This window comes from Cyprinodon tularosa, unplaced genomic scaffold (assembly GCF_016077235.1).
Source record: "Cyprinodon tularosa strain WSP-4 unplaced genomic scaffold, ASM1607723v1 ctg30, whole genome shotgun sequence".
In the NCBI taxonomy this organism is placed as follows: Eukaryota; Metazoa; Chordata; class Actinopteri; order Cyprinodontiformes; family Cyprinodontidae; genus Cyprinodon; species Cyprinodon tularosa.
In genome coordinates this window covers 4032711-4050917 of record NW_024039008.1, presented here as the reverse complement: position 1 = coordinate 4050917, position 18207 = coordinate 4032711, and the positions used below count along the sequence as shown (strand labels likewise).

At 36.0% G+C, this 18207-nt stretch overlaps 2 protein-coding genes across 2 annotated transcripts in view; one reads left to right on the top strand and one right to left on the bottom strand.

Moving 5' to 3' along the window:
* The window catches only part of nr5a2 (nuclear receptor subfamily 5, group A, member 2), a 71961-nt gene extending 62162 nt beyond the window's left edge, over positions 1–9799 (top strand). The window contains exon 7 of the mRNA XM_038291652.1: positions 7944–9799. Within this exon, the coding sequence (XP_038147580.1) occupies positions 7944–8191 (248 nt within the window). The 3' untranslated portion in view covers positions 8192–9799. The remainder of the gene's footprint in view (positions 1–7943) is intronic.
* A 1991-nt stretch (positions 9800–11790) lies between these two features.
* Positions 11791–18207, bottom strand: part of LOC119787663 (adhesion G-protein coupled receptor D2) — a 120579-nt gene continuing 114162 nt past the window's right edge. Inside the window, exon 24 of the mRNA XM_038291645.1 lies at positions 11791–12357. Within this exon, the coding sequence (XP_038147573.1) occupies positions 12250–12357 (108 nt within the window). The 3' untranslated portion in view covers positions 11791–12249. The remainder of the gene's footprint in view (positions 12358–18207) is intronic.

Here is an 18207-nt window from a genome sequence, read left to right as displayed (position 1 = left end):
CGCTCAGGCTTCACCTTTGATTTCTAATTCATTCAGCTTGATTGTTTTTTTGTAAACCACAAGGATTACCTCCAAAGTTTACATCATATAATCCTGATTGCAGTTCTTTAGATACAGACCTGTCAATCATCTGTCATCAGCTGCATGCAGGACTTGCAGCTGTGTAGGTGGGTGGAATTTAGGTGGAGAGGGCTCAGTCCGGAGAGCATTAGTGAGGTGGAAGGAGCAGAGACCTGTGGGTGTATCATTCTTTCCGAGGCCAGCTCATTTGAGAGGATTTTGTTTTCACCTCTGAGGGGGGCTAAATCAGGGGGCAATAAGAAGTGAAGGTAGGAAGATCTGGGGAGTACAGAGGGGGCTAAGCAGTGAATTCATTGCTGATTCAAGTCTGTTAGTAACCCTCTGGCAAATGGATTTTCGTAGAGCTGAGACAATGAGGGTTTTTTTTTTTTTTTTTTTTTTTTTTCAATTTACTCCTGTCTGTCTGTAGCATTTCAAAAATGCATGTAATGATTATTTTAATAAGGTTTTTCACTCAGAGATTTTAACAACCTGATTTATGGCAACTCCAAATACAATAACGTATTTGTTATTGCACCACTACAACAGAAAAGTCCACATCACCTCATGAAAGAGTAATAATCAAAGGGTAGTAATGCATCATGTAACTTCATGTCAAGAAAACTTAGCTATCTTTTCAATATTTATCCACATTGATAGCAGCCTCTTTATCTGTGCACATCTTTTACAACTCTAACTAATTCAGGGTGTAAATTTACTCCCAGCTCCAAATAAATCCCTACCACCTTCCAGTCGGCATAGGCAATGAGAGGGGCTAGGATCCTTTCTGCTCGGAGCGCCTTTCCTCTTGTTTATTTTATCAGTCCTAAGGCATATTTCTCCGCTCCTTAACATCTCTCATTGCCCCCCCACTCCACCACCACCAATACCAGTCCATCAAGCCCACGACCCATCCTTGGGCGACACGACTCACCCAGACGCTACCTGTTTAGCGTAACAACAATAGCTATGGTGTCGGTGAAAGGTTTTAAATCTGACTTAATATATCCCCACCTGGACAGTCCCTGCATAATTCTCCTTCATTGCTGGATGGTTTTTGCCCCCTGAGAGGCTTAAAGAGAGAGTTTGATGGGTTGGTGGGCAAATTGAGTCCTAATGCTTTATTCTGACATGCTGACAACAGCCAGCCTTAAATGGCCTGTTTCCAGGAGCTAGTACCCAGTTGTAATTATGCACTGGTAGAATCCAGGATATTTGGCCTCTAGACATGTGGTAGTAGGTTAGCTTGAGGGCATGTTGCTACAGAATAGAACTGTGCAATGCTGAAATAACATCAAATGTTAAATTTAAAAATGTGGATCTGCTTAGATATTAACGAGGCTCCATTTAAATGATTTATAATGGTTCAGTGGTGGACATCACTCAACAAAATTTGATAAGCATTGTTAATGTTAAGAATAAAGTTTGAACATAAGGTTTTTCACTGTTAAGGCCATGACCTCACCTCTAAAATATCATGGATTTAAGGTTGCAGTGTGGTTTTGCCAGTGTGCTGACGTCATAAATGAACCGCATATTAAATGTCTAACCTCTGTTATTATAAACCTTTAAATAATAGTTGCAGTGACAGGTTGTTTATAAAGTAGAATTTGGTAACCCCTATAAGCAGTTAATCTTGTGACGGTGACTACAGCACATGGATAAAGATAAAAAACTAAAAATTTTTAGTTTTTTTAGTTGGCTGCATAAATATTATACTGGTACTCATTTATGCAGCCATGCATCAGCAAGGTTTTTTCACCCGAGTCATTCAGTCTTTTTCTGACTATATTTTGCATCTTAGTGATTCTAACATATCTTCTGTAGGAGAAAAAGGTTAAAAGTCATACCTGCAGCAGCAAATTTGCATTAATTCTCAAAATGAGTTTCCAAAGACATTATCCAATTGTTAATTTTATAGTAACCATGTTTTCTCTTTATAGAAACTCTGTTTTCTTGATTGCTTTAGACATCTCTAATGCCTCAATTGTAAAACGGAAAAGCATTTCCTGTAGTAATACCAATGTTGATATTTTTGTCCAGCCATCCATCTTCGTCTGCTTATCCTTCAGGGTCACAGTGGGGCTGGTACAGTCTATGAATGAGAAGCTGAGTACACCCTGGACTGGTTGCCAGTCTACAGTATAGCAGGGCAATAAATAGACGCACAACCATGCACGCACATAAACGCATGCCTAAGTGCAATTTAGAGACATCAATTAACAATACTGTCATATTTTGAGCTGTAGAAGAAGCCCAGAGTACCCAGAGAGAACCCATACATGCATAGGGAGAACAGGCTCCACCAGGACCTCTGAACACCATCAGCAGGCAATGCAGGTGAAGTGTCTTGCTCAAGGACAGAGGCAGGGGCTTTAGCCCACAACCCTTCGGTTGGAGGGCAAACTCCTATATCTTGTAACAACAAAGCCAAGCTCCAAGTTATGCTGTAAATTGTCTGTGTATCGAAGAGATTTTCCTAATAATATACAGAAGCATTTGGCTTGTTTTCCCACCAACTCTGTTTTTTTTTCGTTTTTTTTTCAGTTGCCTCTAATATCTAGGTGGCTTTTAAAGAATAGGGAATTCCCCAGTTGTGACTGAAAGGAAAATAAAAATGGGACTGCGATCTCTAGAGAGAAGGCAGACTTGTTTTCTGTTCAGCACACACAAATGGGGACAGTAAACGTCTAGTAGGGAACCAGGACCTCCTTCAAAAGAAAAAGAAAGTACACTCTAACAGCTGAGACTTTGACAGTGGAGCATTGACATGAGCTGTAGTAAGTATGTGTTCATGAGCTCCATATAAACATGATACCAAGATGGTACAGGGGGCAAAAACCTTTTTTTTTTTTTTTTTTTTTTTTTTACACAAAGCAGAGCTTACATATTAATACAGTAAAACACAACTCTGATAAAAGTGTGGTTATGTAGCACTGTTGACCGTGCGGCCATTGCTCCTTGCCCTTTCGCCTTTATTTGTTTAGAATGCACCTGCTGCCCTTTTTCCTTTCTTTTTTAACACGTAGAAAATTATATTTCAACAATATACTTTACTTATGTGATATAAAACCACAACTAAGTCATCACTTGGTTTCTTTGCAGAGTAATATGGGTCACTAAGTTCTCTGTCAACACCTCAACTGCTGATTGGAGCCTAGATGAGCTCAATAATAATAATTAAAGTTGTTGCGGGGACTGTTGACTTGATAACAGCCCAGTAGGGTGCAATAAAGATAACCTAGCTGGGACACAGTTCAACTGCTAACTCTTTGAAGCACTGCGGCTGCAGTAAAAGGAGATTCAGCTTTGATAGTCTCATATAAATGCTGTTTGAGCTCTCCTATTGGGAGAACAACGATCTGAGTTCCCATCTATGGGAAGTAACCAGTTCATCTTCCACTCACGTTTAATTGTCCAGGTTTACTGACAGCACCTCACTCAACAAGGGTTTATGACTTCAGACGTTTATGTGCCATTTCGTGAGCCAACAGAAAATTCTCAGGGTGTGCACTGTCAGCATGTGACTGGCTATTGATTTGAGCAATGAAAGTGTAATGCAGGAAATTGCAGGATTACTTTGGCATTTATGCTTGTTTAAAATATAAAGGAGAATCCTGCTAAAAATGAAAGATTGGTTACAGGTCATAGCTTAATGGGGAGACACCAATCCATAAGAAATTTTTGGCTGAAGGTTTGTCAAGGTGAATGTCTTTTCTTTGTTTTAATGCAGCAAACCCTCGAAAACGGTAGATTCACTTGTATATGACAAACATAAAAGTAAAATGTGTACATTTAAGAACAAGGTATATGTTATGAAAATATTTGCAGCAAATATATTTTTTCTTAAAACTGACCTGCTAAACATGTAATGATAGGTTTTCTTATTCCTTAACCGCTCAACGAATATAAGGAATCATCCCATATCTTTTGGCTAGCAAATCAATGAGAACTTCGACACCGTTTATGAGTTTTTACACAACAGATCATCCACCCTGTGAGGCAGTGTTCTGATCAGATTGGTGTAATGAACAAGGCATATTTGACTGAGTGTATGTATAATGTGATTAAGGTTTGCAATTTGCGTGTCTGCATGTGTCCCTGGGGCAAGTTGATTGTAAGGGTTGTAAAAGTGTGTGAAAGAACATGCAGAGACACAGAGCTTATTGGGTCTAATTAAAAGCACGGTAGAGATTTCAGGGGTTTTGTGAAAGAGTGTGAGTGAAAAGAGGGGGAGTTCACGCGGGTGTGTGTGTACGGCTGTGTGCGTGCGCTCGGTGGATTCAGTGCGATCGGCCATCAAATGAAACAATGTATTCAGTGGGACCTCGGGGTTTCCATTTGAGTATTCGGACACGGCACTCCAACAAACTGTGGCTGTTTTATGGAAGAAGAAAAAAGTTGATAATTAGTCCCTTAGTGACTGAGGGATGAGATGGAGAGTAAGAGGAGGGGGAAAGGAGGCACTAAAGGCAGAGAAGAGAGTGGTTAGCGCATTTAATAGTCCATCCCAACACTGTCTGGGAATGATTAATCAGCTGTTTTTATTTACTTTTCCTTTTTAATGCTCATTTGTCTCATTCTTTCTGACTTTAATTTACCAAACAAATATCTATTTGACAAGACAATATCAGCCCTTTGTCATTTGATCTCATTCTTTTATGTAAGCAGTAATTCTTTTTTGTTTTTTTGTTTTTTTTCAGAAAAGACTCTGGTTATAATTAGCAATTTAAATAAAGACAAGTCACTGGATAATGTTCTGCAAAACTTTTCCCAAAACAGTCACAAGTAAAGGCAACATTTTTCTGAAAGTTGGCATATGCACTAGTATAAATGGAAAAATGCCGATTCCAAAGACATAGCTTCAACTCTTTTCTTTTATGTAAATATTTATTTACTGGATGAACGGATAACATAAAGAAAAAAAATTGCAACTTCTTAATGTTTTTTACTTATAGAAAGTATTTTTCTAATTTCACTTATTTTATTTCAATAGATTTTCAGCCAATATGACCCTTTTTCTGATACTCTTGAGTAAAAACCAACAGTTTCAAGGCATCTTGGGGCAAAACTCTGATAAACACTTATGAATCTAAGGGCTCATAATAGCCCCAAAAAATTATAAAAGCTTAAATATTCCTGTTAAAATATTTTTATAGTTGTTTTTATTTTTCTGCAGTATCAACACCATGATCACACTATGCTGAGAAGTATCTCCGCACAACATTTTAAAAAACTTTTTATGGAAAGAACAGTGGTGTCCCTTTTTTCAGCCAGCTGTTTTACAGTCTGCAGCAACAGGTGAGAAAGGGAAGTGGAATTGTATAATCTATGCTTCAAAGAGCCCAAAATTGCCGTCAGTCTGACATTTTTTCTTCCATTTTTTAAGGACAACTGAAAAATCCTCTGGTAATTAGTACCTTTTGTAGCCTACACATTATTAACAAATTTGCACACTTTTCAATTCTGTTCCCTAATTTTTGATATGGATCTAAACGTTAACATTGAAAATGCTACACCATACCCTGGGGAGTATTTTTTACTCCACTTAAACAGAGTTTCATATTACTCTTGAGTTATGACTGGAAAAAGGTAGAGAAGAAAGAGTTATTTTGCAAATATGTCGCAAAGGTTTAGGCGTGAGAATGTTACACAAATTGACATTACTTTAATAACTGAAGTTAACTCATAATTTAACAACTCTAAAACTTTTTCATCCATGTTTTTCTCGCATAATAACAGCAAGCCTTCTTTCTACCCTCCCTCCCTCATTGACCTGCGTAGGATGTCTGTGAGTGAACGCTTAAAGCACCCAGTGCTGGGTTGGCTTATGTAAGGCAATGTTAACACTTCTCTGAGGTGTTTGTGGTGTGAGAGCCGATTCAGGATCTCGTCAGGAGGTCAGACAGCTGAATGGCAGCAGGAAAAAGCACATGTCATGTTTGTTTGGAGGCTCCTTTGTCACAGACGCCCAAACCCCCACCATTCCTGGCCTCCTCTTAGCCTTATTTAGCCCCCCGCCATGTCACCCAGAGGTCAGAGCGAGCTGCAGCTCATACATACACAAGCCACACGAGAGCAGACAGACACACACATGCATACAGATTGTAATAGCATGGTAGACTGCATCATAGATGGAAGTGCCTTGAAGGACCTGCTTCTCATTCTCTAGACCTCATTAGTTGCTGATTTATCTCCCCCTCCTTCCTCCTAATGCTCTTGGTGGGTGGATGTGTTGTGTGTGTGTGTGTTGTGTGTGAGAGAGAGAGTTGGTGAGGGAGGATGTGTTTGTTGGAGGTGGGTATTGTGTGGAGCAAAAAGTAATAACATTTTTATTCCCACAGATTAGTGTCTGTCACCTAATTAGAAAAGACGATTTAAAGATTGCCTTATAGTGCATGCAAGACTTTGTCCAGAAATGCAAAGTCTACATGGTAACTTGGTCACTTCAAAGTAGCCCACTGTGATCAGCCTCATCCTGGGGTCATAAAATTAATAAAAGATCAGACACACAAGCGCAAAGCTCTGAACTGTTTAAATATTCTGCAGTCCCACGCTTCATAATCATGACAAGCGCATAAAGCACTCAGGTTTGCCATTATCCATTTAGCACATTTTTGACTTGTCTTGCAATAATCTCATAAATCCCCCAGTGAGCTTATTATTGTTAGGAAAAAGTGCTTATAGCTGTGCAGAAAGGTGGGGATTAACCAAATACACACCATGTATTTTGCAAAAGCAATTAGCAGTAAAAGTAGAAGTCCTAACAAAGTGAAGTTAATGTTATGATTATTTTCCCGATACCAACTTTAAAAAAAAAAAAAACACTTACCTGCTTCTTCTGAATAATCACAGTACTTTATGCCCTGTTAAAATGTAAAACAGATTCTGAGGTTTATGAAGCAACTGCTGGATGACTATACTTCTGCCCTACATAATTTATTGTCTCCTGGGAATTCATCTCTCCGAAGAACATTCTTGCTTTTACCTGATTCCTTCTACACAATCTTCCCAAGAGGCATTTCAGAGGAAAACAGAAAATAGGAAGATTTCATCATGCAACACATGAGCCACAATTAAAGGACTCAAACCTTAAAGTGTCAGTAAGAACTCCACACATACGGTATATTGATCTCCCTGACAAAACTAAAGATACTGCTAGATAATAGGCTAGATACTACTTCACCTCGTTACCCTTTGTTTCTGTTGGCCAAGTTAACCAAGTTCGGTTTAGTTAATAACATGAAAAATGGCAAAGCTGGGATATTTTTCAATTAAGAAGGTTTTACTATCATAACAAGATTAATAGTCGTAGTTTGATGAAAAACAATTAATTTTTTTTATATATTACTTATTTCTAACCTGTTCGAATAATAAAAGAAAAGTAGTGTTTTTGAAATGCAATATCGCATAAAAAAATGAATCTGCAAAATATAAAATTAGATACCTAATTATTCTTGAATTGCAATTAATTATCTATACTTCATGTTTGTTTTTAAGGTTAGTGTAGATGCTATTTCTAAACATCTAAATTATAAAAGTATATATGAAACATAGGGTATAAATAAAGTCAAAAATGCTTATAAACCCTAAATCTGCTGAAGAGGATTAATCAGCTTCTTGATAGAGTTTCTCTTTTCTCTGTAGAATATTTTTAACACCTTAAGTAGATGTTATGAATGATGGTAAAGGATGGCCAAATCAGCTCGCTTTTTGCATGAAAAAAGTAACAATTGTGTTGCTTCAAAACTGAGACACTAAGGAAAAAATAAACAATTTCAAACGTGATAAAAGATTTTGCATTGTGTAAGCTCAACTACAGAATTTAAGTTCCAATCCTTCTGCTGCTGTAACCTCTTCCTTTTTTTTAATGCTTTCTGCAGATGTGAAGAACTTGGAGAACTTCCACCTGGTGGAGAGCGTCCAGGAGCAGGTCAACGCAGCACTGCTGGACTACGTCATGTGCAACTACCCCCAGCAGACAGACAAGTTTGGCCAGCTGCTCCTTCGGCTGCCGGAGATCCGAGCCATCAGCCTGCAGGCCGAGGAGTATCTTTATTACAAACACCTGAATGGCGATGTGCCCTGCAACAACCTTCTCATCGAAATGCTGCACGCAAAAAGAGCTTAATGACTGGACGGTCCCGATTCACACGGCGAATTCAAGGACATTTGTAAAAACTCATCATCATCTTTTTTTCTATTTCCAAACCTCCAGCTTGACCACAAAGATGGTAAAGGCGGGTAGCTTAAAGTGCATAAACTCTTATTTATACTGAGCTCATTATGAACTTGAACATTCAAAGAGTCATCATGTGCATTCGACAAACTGCATTAAGATTCCTTTACTGTAAAAATTCAAATTAAAAAAGACTGCAAGATGACTGTTCTCCACAACTGAACTGCAGAAAAAGACCATTTTGAAGGGCAAACAAGAAAGAAAAACACTTGAAGTAACTTCTACGTTTGACACTATGTGGTCATTTCAGCTGGAGCAAGGCCATGAGTCAGGAGAGTTACAAAATAAAACCTTCAGAAAATAAAAAAAGGTGGATTCATCCAGAGCACAGAGTTAAATAACATAACACTGCCCATCTATCAGTAAGCTTTGTAGCAACAGGGCAATGATCCTCTTGCTTGTTCTCTCACTGAAACTGGGCTTCCGCTGTTGTCGGTACTGAAAAGTCAAACGGACATGCAGCCAACCAGGCAAGTGACTCTATTTTCTAATTTCCCACATAATGCCTGCAAGAGTAGCTCAAACCAACTGAGGAAGTAGGACAAATAAAGAAGAAAAAACTAAAGGAGGAAATGCTCTTTTGTCTTGTATCAGAAATCACTTGCTATCATGGTTCTCCTCCTCCCCTCCATTTTATACCACATTATAAGAATCATCTTTTGCTATTTACCTCAATAAGGCCAGTGTTAGAAAAGATAATTCATAGCCCAATTTTCCTCCTGCAGTTCAAACCATTTTTTTCATTATTTTACCAAACCTGACACAAAACAAGTCATTATTGCAGAGAAGGATACGGATTGATCCCACCTTCCCCTGAAAAGACCAAAGCCTGTTGTAGAAGAGGGGAAGGAAATGACTAAGACCTTAATAATCAGTGTTACAGACGGAAAAGAAAAAAAAGTGTAATAACACAGTTATGTTGGTCCTGCCTTATTTCATTACCATGCTAGCTAACCGTGCAGATGTGAATGAAAATGTATAAATATATAAATATATATATAAAGTATTAATGTTGTAAGAAAATAAAAAAAAGAATAATTAAACAGGTGTTTACATTCATGTTGTCACATGGGAGAGATCTGTAATGAAGCTTAATTTGCAAAGCAATGATTTCCTAAGAAAATGAAGTCATCAAAATGAAGAAAAGCATTTCTCCTGTGTTTTCTCTGGTTTGTGTACAGTGTTTACTTTTTTTTTTTATTTCTCTATAACAGTACTTAAATTATGTCGTGAGACACTAAAATCAAAGAGGAATCACTCAGTTGAAATTTCTTATCAGCGATGCTGTCTAACGATTGTGTTTTCCTCTCAGCATTTCATTTGTAAATCCCTCTTTTTGTTTTGTTTTTTTGTTTTTATTTACAATTTTTTTCGATTTTTGGATGTACAGTATGTCACTAGTTACGCTTACTATTGAAGATAATTTATTGCATCACTGGGTCTCCATCTTTGTGTTACATGACGTGAGGTGTCCACGCCAAAATAAATTTGTTTACTGTAGCATGCTCTCTGTTTTGTTTCCATGAGTGGTTTCCAGACACAAAAATAACTTTTTATTATAGACTTCTTTAAAAGTCCATCAAGGTCTGTACATCGAGTATTGCAGGGGTTTAAACAATTGTGTCGCAAGTCTTACTAAATTTGAAAATCAACTTTTTTTCTGTCTGATTTGCTCTTATACCAAATACTGCTTATTTCCTCTTTAATGGAAAACCATTAATCTGCACAAAACTGATGCAAAGCAATGGAAATAAGAACTAAACGTGTTGGTGTATTTCTGAGACCAATGGCGTGAAATCTTTCCCAGATGTCGGTAACTCGAAGACTATTAAGTTTACTTATAAAGAAATATCCAGTAATCAGCAGAAAAGCCCGTTTGATAATGATAGTTTATCACGTGTTAAGTGGAGTCTTCAGTCTTTTGGAAATTAAAGGTAAATAAAGGTCAAGTTATCGGACAAGTCACTCAGTTAACTTTGTCCTTCTCTAAAACCAATACAGAATTCCAATGGCTGGGTCTTTGGGGTAATTTTCTAGAAATGGAAAAAATGCCTTCACTTAATGCTCAATGTCTCATCAACAATTTCCCTTTATATTTCTTTGTTCAACTCTCCTTCAGTTGTATAAATTCTTCCATTATGGTATGTTGAAGGACGGCCTATTTTATACTGTTCCCTCAAGACGTTACAGTTGGTGCGTTTTGGGTTGTATAGAGAGCCATTTTGTCTCTAAACATGATGTGTGTCATGACAACCACAGTTTGGTTTTACCTTAAAACAAATCCTTCTCATATTTTATTGGCTTTTCCTTTTAATTCCAACAAGCTTCCACATGAATTTTCTACTGCAGTCTTGTAAGGTGAACGGGCTCGGAGGCCATGGAAGCTGAGTGCATTACTTTTGTTTTGTTTTTTTCCTGGAAGATTTCATCTCTTATGTACCCTAAAAATAAGTTCATACATAAATTAATAAAAGTTCATAAATCCTATTTTCACAGACATAAATACAATAATATGTTAACATTGTAAATGAATGACATTATAAAAGAAATTTAAAAGACATTTAAGAAAAATAAAAGACAATTCATTAGATAAATAGCAAAACACCAAAGAAAGTGTAACGTCTAAGGTGCATGAATCAGATCCATGGTTAATCACCAGTTTTATTTATACAGCAGAAATTGTCTTCAGGTGTCAGACTAAATAACTTTCACTATTTCTTGAAGAATCAAAGTCTTCGCTTTAACTGCATTCAGAAGTTTAGAATTAGATCCTTCACCAAATGCCATATTCATGTTTTGCTCCAATATGGTTGCAGAGATCCTGAAATTATCTTTTATTTCATTAACTGACCCATAATAACAGTGATGCTTCTTTTCTGCAAGAATTCAATACTTGATCTTTCATTCAGAGTTATTCCAAATAATTTGATTCTGATCTTTTAATCAGCAATTTAAAAGTATAAGATACACTTATTCAGATAATGTGAACTTCTTTTGGTGTAGAGAAACTTCATTCCACAAGCAGGAAACACAAAGGACATTATAAAGCTCTCCTCTTTCTGCATTGTTGGAAAACATCCTGCTTTAACCCATTGGAGTCTTGTTTTTCTTTTTCTTTTTAGATATAGTTAAATGAAAGCTTTCGAATAAGAAATTAATATAGTGAGTTATACATTAAAAGCCGTGGAAAGCAGTCCAGCTGTTTGCTTGTGAACAATCTATACTTAGGCTATGTGCCAGATAGACTGTGTGCACACACAAAAAACACTTGAGAACACAGTAAAACTTCTTTTCCCAGCTAATGTACAACTTTAAACTGCTGCTGAGAAACTGAATGTATTCATTTCATCTTGGTTTTGATATATCTTTCTCTGAGGCAGATTATGTCATTGTTTAACAAATTATTAGATTACTTATTAAACTGATTTATTTTGCTTTTTAGTATTAAAAAAGCTAAACTATGAAACATTTAAATGAACAAAATATCCATTATATGCAGGAACAAGCACTCAAATACATCTTTTATTAGAAAAAACAACCAAGTTTAATGCATCACATTCCTAATAATCTAACTGAATCAGTACCCAGAACTGCAGACTCCAACTTCCAGTTCAGATTCTGTCACATTTGGTGTTTTAGTTAATGGTTAAAGTTCGAGTTAAAAATCATCAGAGAAATATTGTCAACTCAAAGTGAGAATGGGCCAGATAAATACAATATATGGTAACTGTATAGCAAGGAAACAAGAGGATCTTAAACTAAGCTTTATTTTCTTACTAAATATATTGTCTGCATAGGGAAAAAAACACTATATTACACACAGGCTACATTTGAGGTGTTACACCTACATATCATCCAGTACATTGCAAAGTTGATGTTAAAGTTAGAGTGAGTACTTCCTCCATCCTTTACCACAAAAACAAAGGTAACTGTAACAAACACATATTTATTCATGGTGGGGGAAAGCGAGGAAAACAGGAAGCTGCAAACTCAACGTCCATGGGAACATGAAGACTGCATCCAGCTGGCAAAGTATCCACTTCTTCAGGTGGGGGCTCCTGGGTGCAGGGTGAGAAGAGGCAACTGTTCAGTACCAGAACTTTGTCAAACCAGAATTTATAATTAAAAAAATGAACAGTTGGTTTAATTTTAAAATAGACATTAAATAAGAGCAAACATATGCAGTCACCTTTAGTTCATTGTAGCAGCTTGAATCATAACATTTTTTTATTTATTTGAGTAAAAAAAATGCTTTATTAATCACAGGATAAATTAAATGTTGTAGAAACTTATAGGGTTTCTTTTCCACACAGGTTTTGTAGATGTTTAGGTCTGTTGGCAGGAAGGATTTTCTGCAGCTGTCTGTCTTGCAGCAGATCTAGAAAAGCCTCTGACTGAAGACTATCTTCTAATATAGTGCCTTGCAATTGATATAATACCTCTTGTACTTTCTGCATTTTGAAAGTACACTATTATAGAACTCAAGTAGAATGTGCATTTTTAAAATGTCTCTATTAAAAAAAGTCAAGTTTGAAAAGAGTGTTGTGCATTTTTTCTCAGAATCCTTTGTTTTGTATTACTGAATAAGATTAATTTAAAAAAAAAAGGTATTTTCCTTAATACACACCCACCCACTGCTGTAGCAATGCAACAGTAGTGAAAGGGAACTTATCAAAACTGATGGAAAGAGGGATAGATGAAACACACAGCCAGAGTAAAAGTTGAAGATCAATGGTTTGGAGTATTTTAGAACAGGTTCATCAAAGCACCTCCTTCTTGACAGACCTCTTTACAAAGTAGTGCAACTATTTATATATATATATATATATATATATATATATATATATATATATATATATATATATATATATATATATATATATATATAAGGAATAAAACATATATATATATATATATATATATATATATATATATATATATATATATATATATATATATATATATGTTTTATTCCTTATATATATATATATATATATATATATATATATATATATATATATATATATATATATATATATATGTTTTATTCCTTTTGGGTTAAATATGTAAACATTCCCAGACCTAAAACCTGATTTCAGCATTAAAGGGAAAACTAAGTCCCAGCACTTGTTGTTGGTTCCCTGTTTTCTTTGCTTCTGTTCTTCAGTTTGTATTAGAGATCCCCTGGTTTTAGATTGAATAAAATGTATTTATTTGAGTGGCCCTGTCAAATCCAGCATTAGTTTTATTGAAAGTCCGTAGCAAGACTTAAAAGTTGACGTTAATAAATCCTGTCTATCTAATCTGAATAGGCTATGCTGCTAAAAGACTGAAATCTCTAGATATATAAAGCTGATAGAGACATTTCCTAAAACATGCAGAAAAGATATTTACAAAGTATTAAATGGTCGGAAAATATTCAAAAGCCTGTTCAGATTTTTACTTTTAAAAACTTCCGAAAATATGTTTCCTTTTGTTTCCAATTTACAATGACGCACCACTTTGTGTAAGCATATCGTTTGCTATTCAGAAATAATCCACCATAGTTTCTGGTTGTAAGACAGAACATTTTTGACAAAGTTTCAGGGTTATGAATATTTTTGCAGGCCAAAGTTATGATATTGGACTCTATCACTTAAATACAAAATACTTAGAATAATTTAAGTATTTGAATTATAATGTTAATTTATTGCAAAGTGGGTGAATCCACTTATAATCACTTAAGATTCCTGAGTTAGATGCTTTAGTTCTGTAAAAAAAAGATAGAGGGAAAATTTGATTAACTGTTCTCGCTTTAAATTTAAGTTTATCAATTCTAAGCTTATAATTTCATAAATGTCATATTAGTGTCAGGAAAAGGGACACATTTATTCAATCACATCTTTTCCACATGATCAGCAGGGCTTTATGTTTAAAACATTTTTTTAATCACAGTTAAGGTAGTATGTCCTAAGCATGAACACCTTATGAACACGTTATTTTATATTTAAAATATGACACAAAATATGAAATCAACAAAGATACTAAGATTTTAAAAAGCATACTTCAGCCTCTATAACTTTCCAACCTTCCTCTCATCTCATATTTTCAGTAAAATAAAAACATGCCTTTTAAACTTAAGAAGAAATGTAAGTTTTATTAACTGTTGGAAAATTAATAATTTACCTCAGTTTTCATCCAATTTGTTGGTTTCTTAAAAAGGACTACACAAAAATAACATGTAAACGATTTGAGAAAATCATTGAAATTCCAAAGCAAGTAAGCAGATAGTGTTAGCAGTGCTGACATGCAGGAATAAGAATGCCGGTCACAGACAGGCAAAAAGCCAGCTCGATTCCCGACGCATGGCATTGCAACTTATGCTGGGAGCTTTGCTTGCAGTGGTTGGCCTCCTGTCTGTAAATGTGTTAAACCTGCTTTCACTCGCTCTGAATTTGTATAAATAATGTATATACATTTATACACAGACTCTAACAAGTAAAGCCTCAGGTGAAAATACTCAGAAATGCATGCTCTGTGCATCCCCGAAGGTGGACATCAGCTCCAAACCAAGTAACTCAAAAGATAACCACGCAGAAAGCAAAAACACACACACACGCACACACACACACACACACACACACACACACAAACAACTTGCCAAAAGCAACATGAGCACACAGACACAGTTTTATTTTATTATTTTTTTTACTGTCTAACACACAGTGCTGTCAGTTTCTAAACAAGTTTTCCTCTCCATCACACAAACAGCCCCAAGTTGCGTCTGCCAGTGTTATGTGAAGCTTTTAAACTCTGGAACCACATCACTCGTGTTTACCGAGACGTGTTTGTATGTTTCCCTCCATTGTCAAGATCAGTCAAAGTGAAAGAGACTGCGGGGGTGAAAAATGCTAAAGCTTTTACAAGTGTTCCAAGATTGTGAAAAAAAAAAAATGTGTAACAATTTTTTTGGAATAAGAATATTTGCTACATCGTTTAATTTAAAGCAGGGCCTGAGGCTATAGTGGCCATATAATGACAAAAATGTGACACCAATCAGTAGTTCTTTAACAGATCACAGAACATGATTTGTTGTGCATAATTTGTCAGCTTCGCTCAATGCAACAGCCCATAAATTTAAATTAACAGCTACATAGTCTGCAGAACGATGTTGATATTAAACATTATTGCCTGAAAGCACAAAATAGGTAGTGACATCTCTATTAAATCTGCACAAGGTGAAATAATAAAAATCTGCAGCATAAAGTAACTATGATAATTATACATTTTTTAACCATCAGCGACTTCCAATAAAAACTTAAAATCAATCCATTTACAAATATCATACATTCTTTGATTTAATGTCTTATCATCAAGCAACTAAATCAAACATTTCCTCATAAAGTGCACAATTTATTTATGTATGAATTATTTCTGTATTAATCTGATTAAAACATAAAACAGAACAATTTAAATGTAGAAAACGAAAATAAAAAAGCATCAGCTCAGCCCTTCAGAGAGGCAATTATCTAAGTTTCTAATTACTTAGACCAAGCTGCAGCTCGGAGACCTGTTGCTTGGCGGCCTGATGGACAAACTTTAAAAATGTAAAGATCAAATTAATAAGCAAGCGTTTTTAATGGGCAAGCTCACCATTGTTATGCAAAAGCATCACTATGCCAGGCAAAACAAATACACTAAGGTTGGGAGATGGAATAGTTTGAAGGCCGCTGCCGTTTCATTTCAAAGCATGCATTATACATCATTGTGCATAAAGAGGAAGCCTACAGCATTACGCTGTCCCCCATTCCACCTCCCCACTACAATGATTATCTTTTATTATTCATTAAAAAAAGATTGAATGCAAAAAAAAAAAAAAAACAACTTTTAAGCACCTGAACCTCGCTGCCAGCATTCCATTAATTGCCTGCACAAAGGGGAGAGCCTTTGGAGATTTTTCAATTTCAAAAAATGAGGAGCATGCATTCAGTCGTGCTCATGTTATACCGGCACTTAAATCCTACAGAGCTCACATAAAAAAGGACTCAAGGTTGCATCCGATTGAAAGCCTCCAACTACAGCCACTTTAGAAATCCATTTAGCAAGCAGGAGGTTAGAACATCTAATTCAAACACAGCCGCCCTGTTAAAACGGTTGCGCCAATGTCTTTTAAAGAAAAGCACACACTTTTCTTCTGTTTGCTTGGATCCATTGTAGGAAATATGAACCTGGCTCATAGAGAGATGGCAAGACACAAAGAATTAATCTTGCCAGACCTCAGCCAAGTGGTGAAGCTGAATGCTGGTGAATCACTGCTTGTGGAAACTTGACCTTTCCTTCAATTAAATCAAAAGCAAAGCTCCATGAGAGTGACAAAAGGAGGAATGTTGTGGCTGTAATGAAATGACAACCTGATAATCACAACACTATTCATCAATCATAGCATCTGGGATAAAACACGAAATTCTATTTTCGCTGTGACCTCTAAAAAATGTCTGAGGAGACGATAACAAAGTTTCAGACAGCAAAACTACAATAAGAAGGTGAGAAGACAATTAGTAGCCACTTAAGTCAAATTTTCTTGAAATGCATAATTAGTTAATGCTTGAGCCACTACTTTTTTATGCAGTTCAGTTGAAAGACTGTACTGCTTTCTTTTTACTGTTACTTGATCAGTGGAAAGGCATTCATCAAACAAAAATGTAGGATAACCTGACTTACAAATACAATTTATTGCTCAATAATTTTATAAACAATAGTTCTATGTTGTGTATTAAGATGGCATAGCTTCTTTTATATGAAATAGCTAGTGTATACATCTGAAGGGAACATGAAAAATACATTTCATTTTGTTGCTTTGTGACAGTGTAATGACAATAAAGTTGAGTTCTATTCTATTTGTAGGACTACTTTATTTCAGTTGTGTTGGGCTAATTAAGTATACTAATATTCATTTTTTTTCTGTCTGTCTAAATATAAGAAACATGTAAAAGCAAAAGTCACTAAATGAAATACAGACAACAAGACAGCCAAAAGTTGCTGGGAAAAAAAGAAAATGGAAACAATTTATAGCTTAATTGCCATCAAATTCAATTCAATTCAGTTTATTTATATAGCGCCAATTCACAACACATGTCATCTCAAGGCACTTTACAGAAACAATTCAACCAGATCATACAGTCACTCTGATTCAAAGTTTTCTATATAAGGAAAACTAGTTGATTGCATCGACTCATTGACTCGAAGGCAACCCCTCACACTAAGCATGCTTGTAGCGACACTAGTGCAGAGGAAGAATTCCCTTTTAACAAGAAGAAACCTCCAGCAGAACCAGACTCAGTTCAAGCGGCAATCTGCAGAGGCCGACTGCGGTTCAAGGAGACAGAAGCAGACATACAGAAATAAGTAGAGATATAAAAGGTAACTGTAAACCAGCTCCAAAGGCAGCCCCATCCAGGAAACACACAGTCAGGCTGACGAGCTTTGAGCAGGCTCCCATGTCAGAGAATTAAACAGAGCACATACAGTTAGTCACAGTCAGAGAAACAGGACTACACTGAAAAACAGGCCAAGCTCCAACATCCACAATAAAAAAGTATTAATGGCAGCAGCACAGCTGACACGCCTCTCCACGACAAGAGTTTAAATTAAAGTTGCCACCTTGTTCATAAGTCAAAGATTAATCTGAAATGGTGCCCAGTAAGCATCTTTCTTTAATCTGAATTTTTTTTTTTTACAAGGATCTGTAAGTGCTTGAATGGTCTTGGTACTGGATTCTGCTCAAGCTGTTGTGTTTCCTCTGTTGTGTTTCCATGAGCCTTGGCTTGCTCCTTCTAGACTGAGATTCAAACTAATTTTATTTAATAGGACTGTTTTTGGTTAATGTTCAATAAGTTGGCCTGCCCCATGCATGTTTTCTGAGTAGTAGG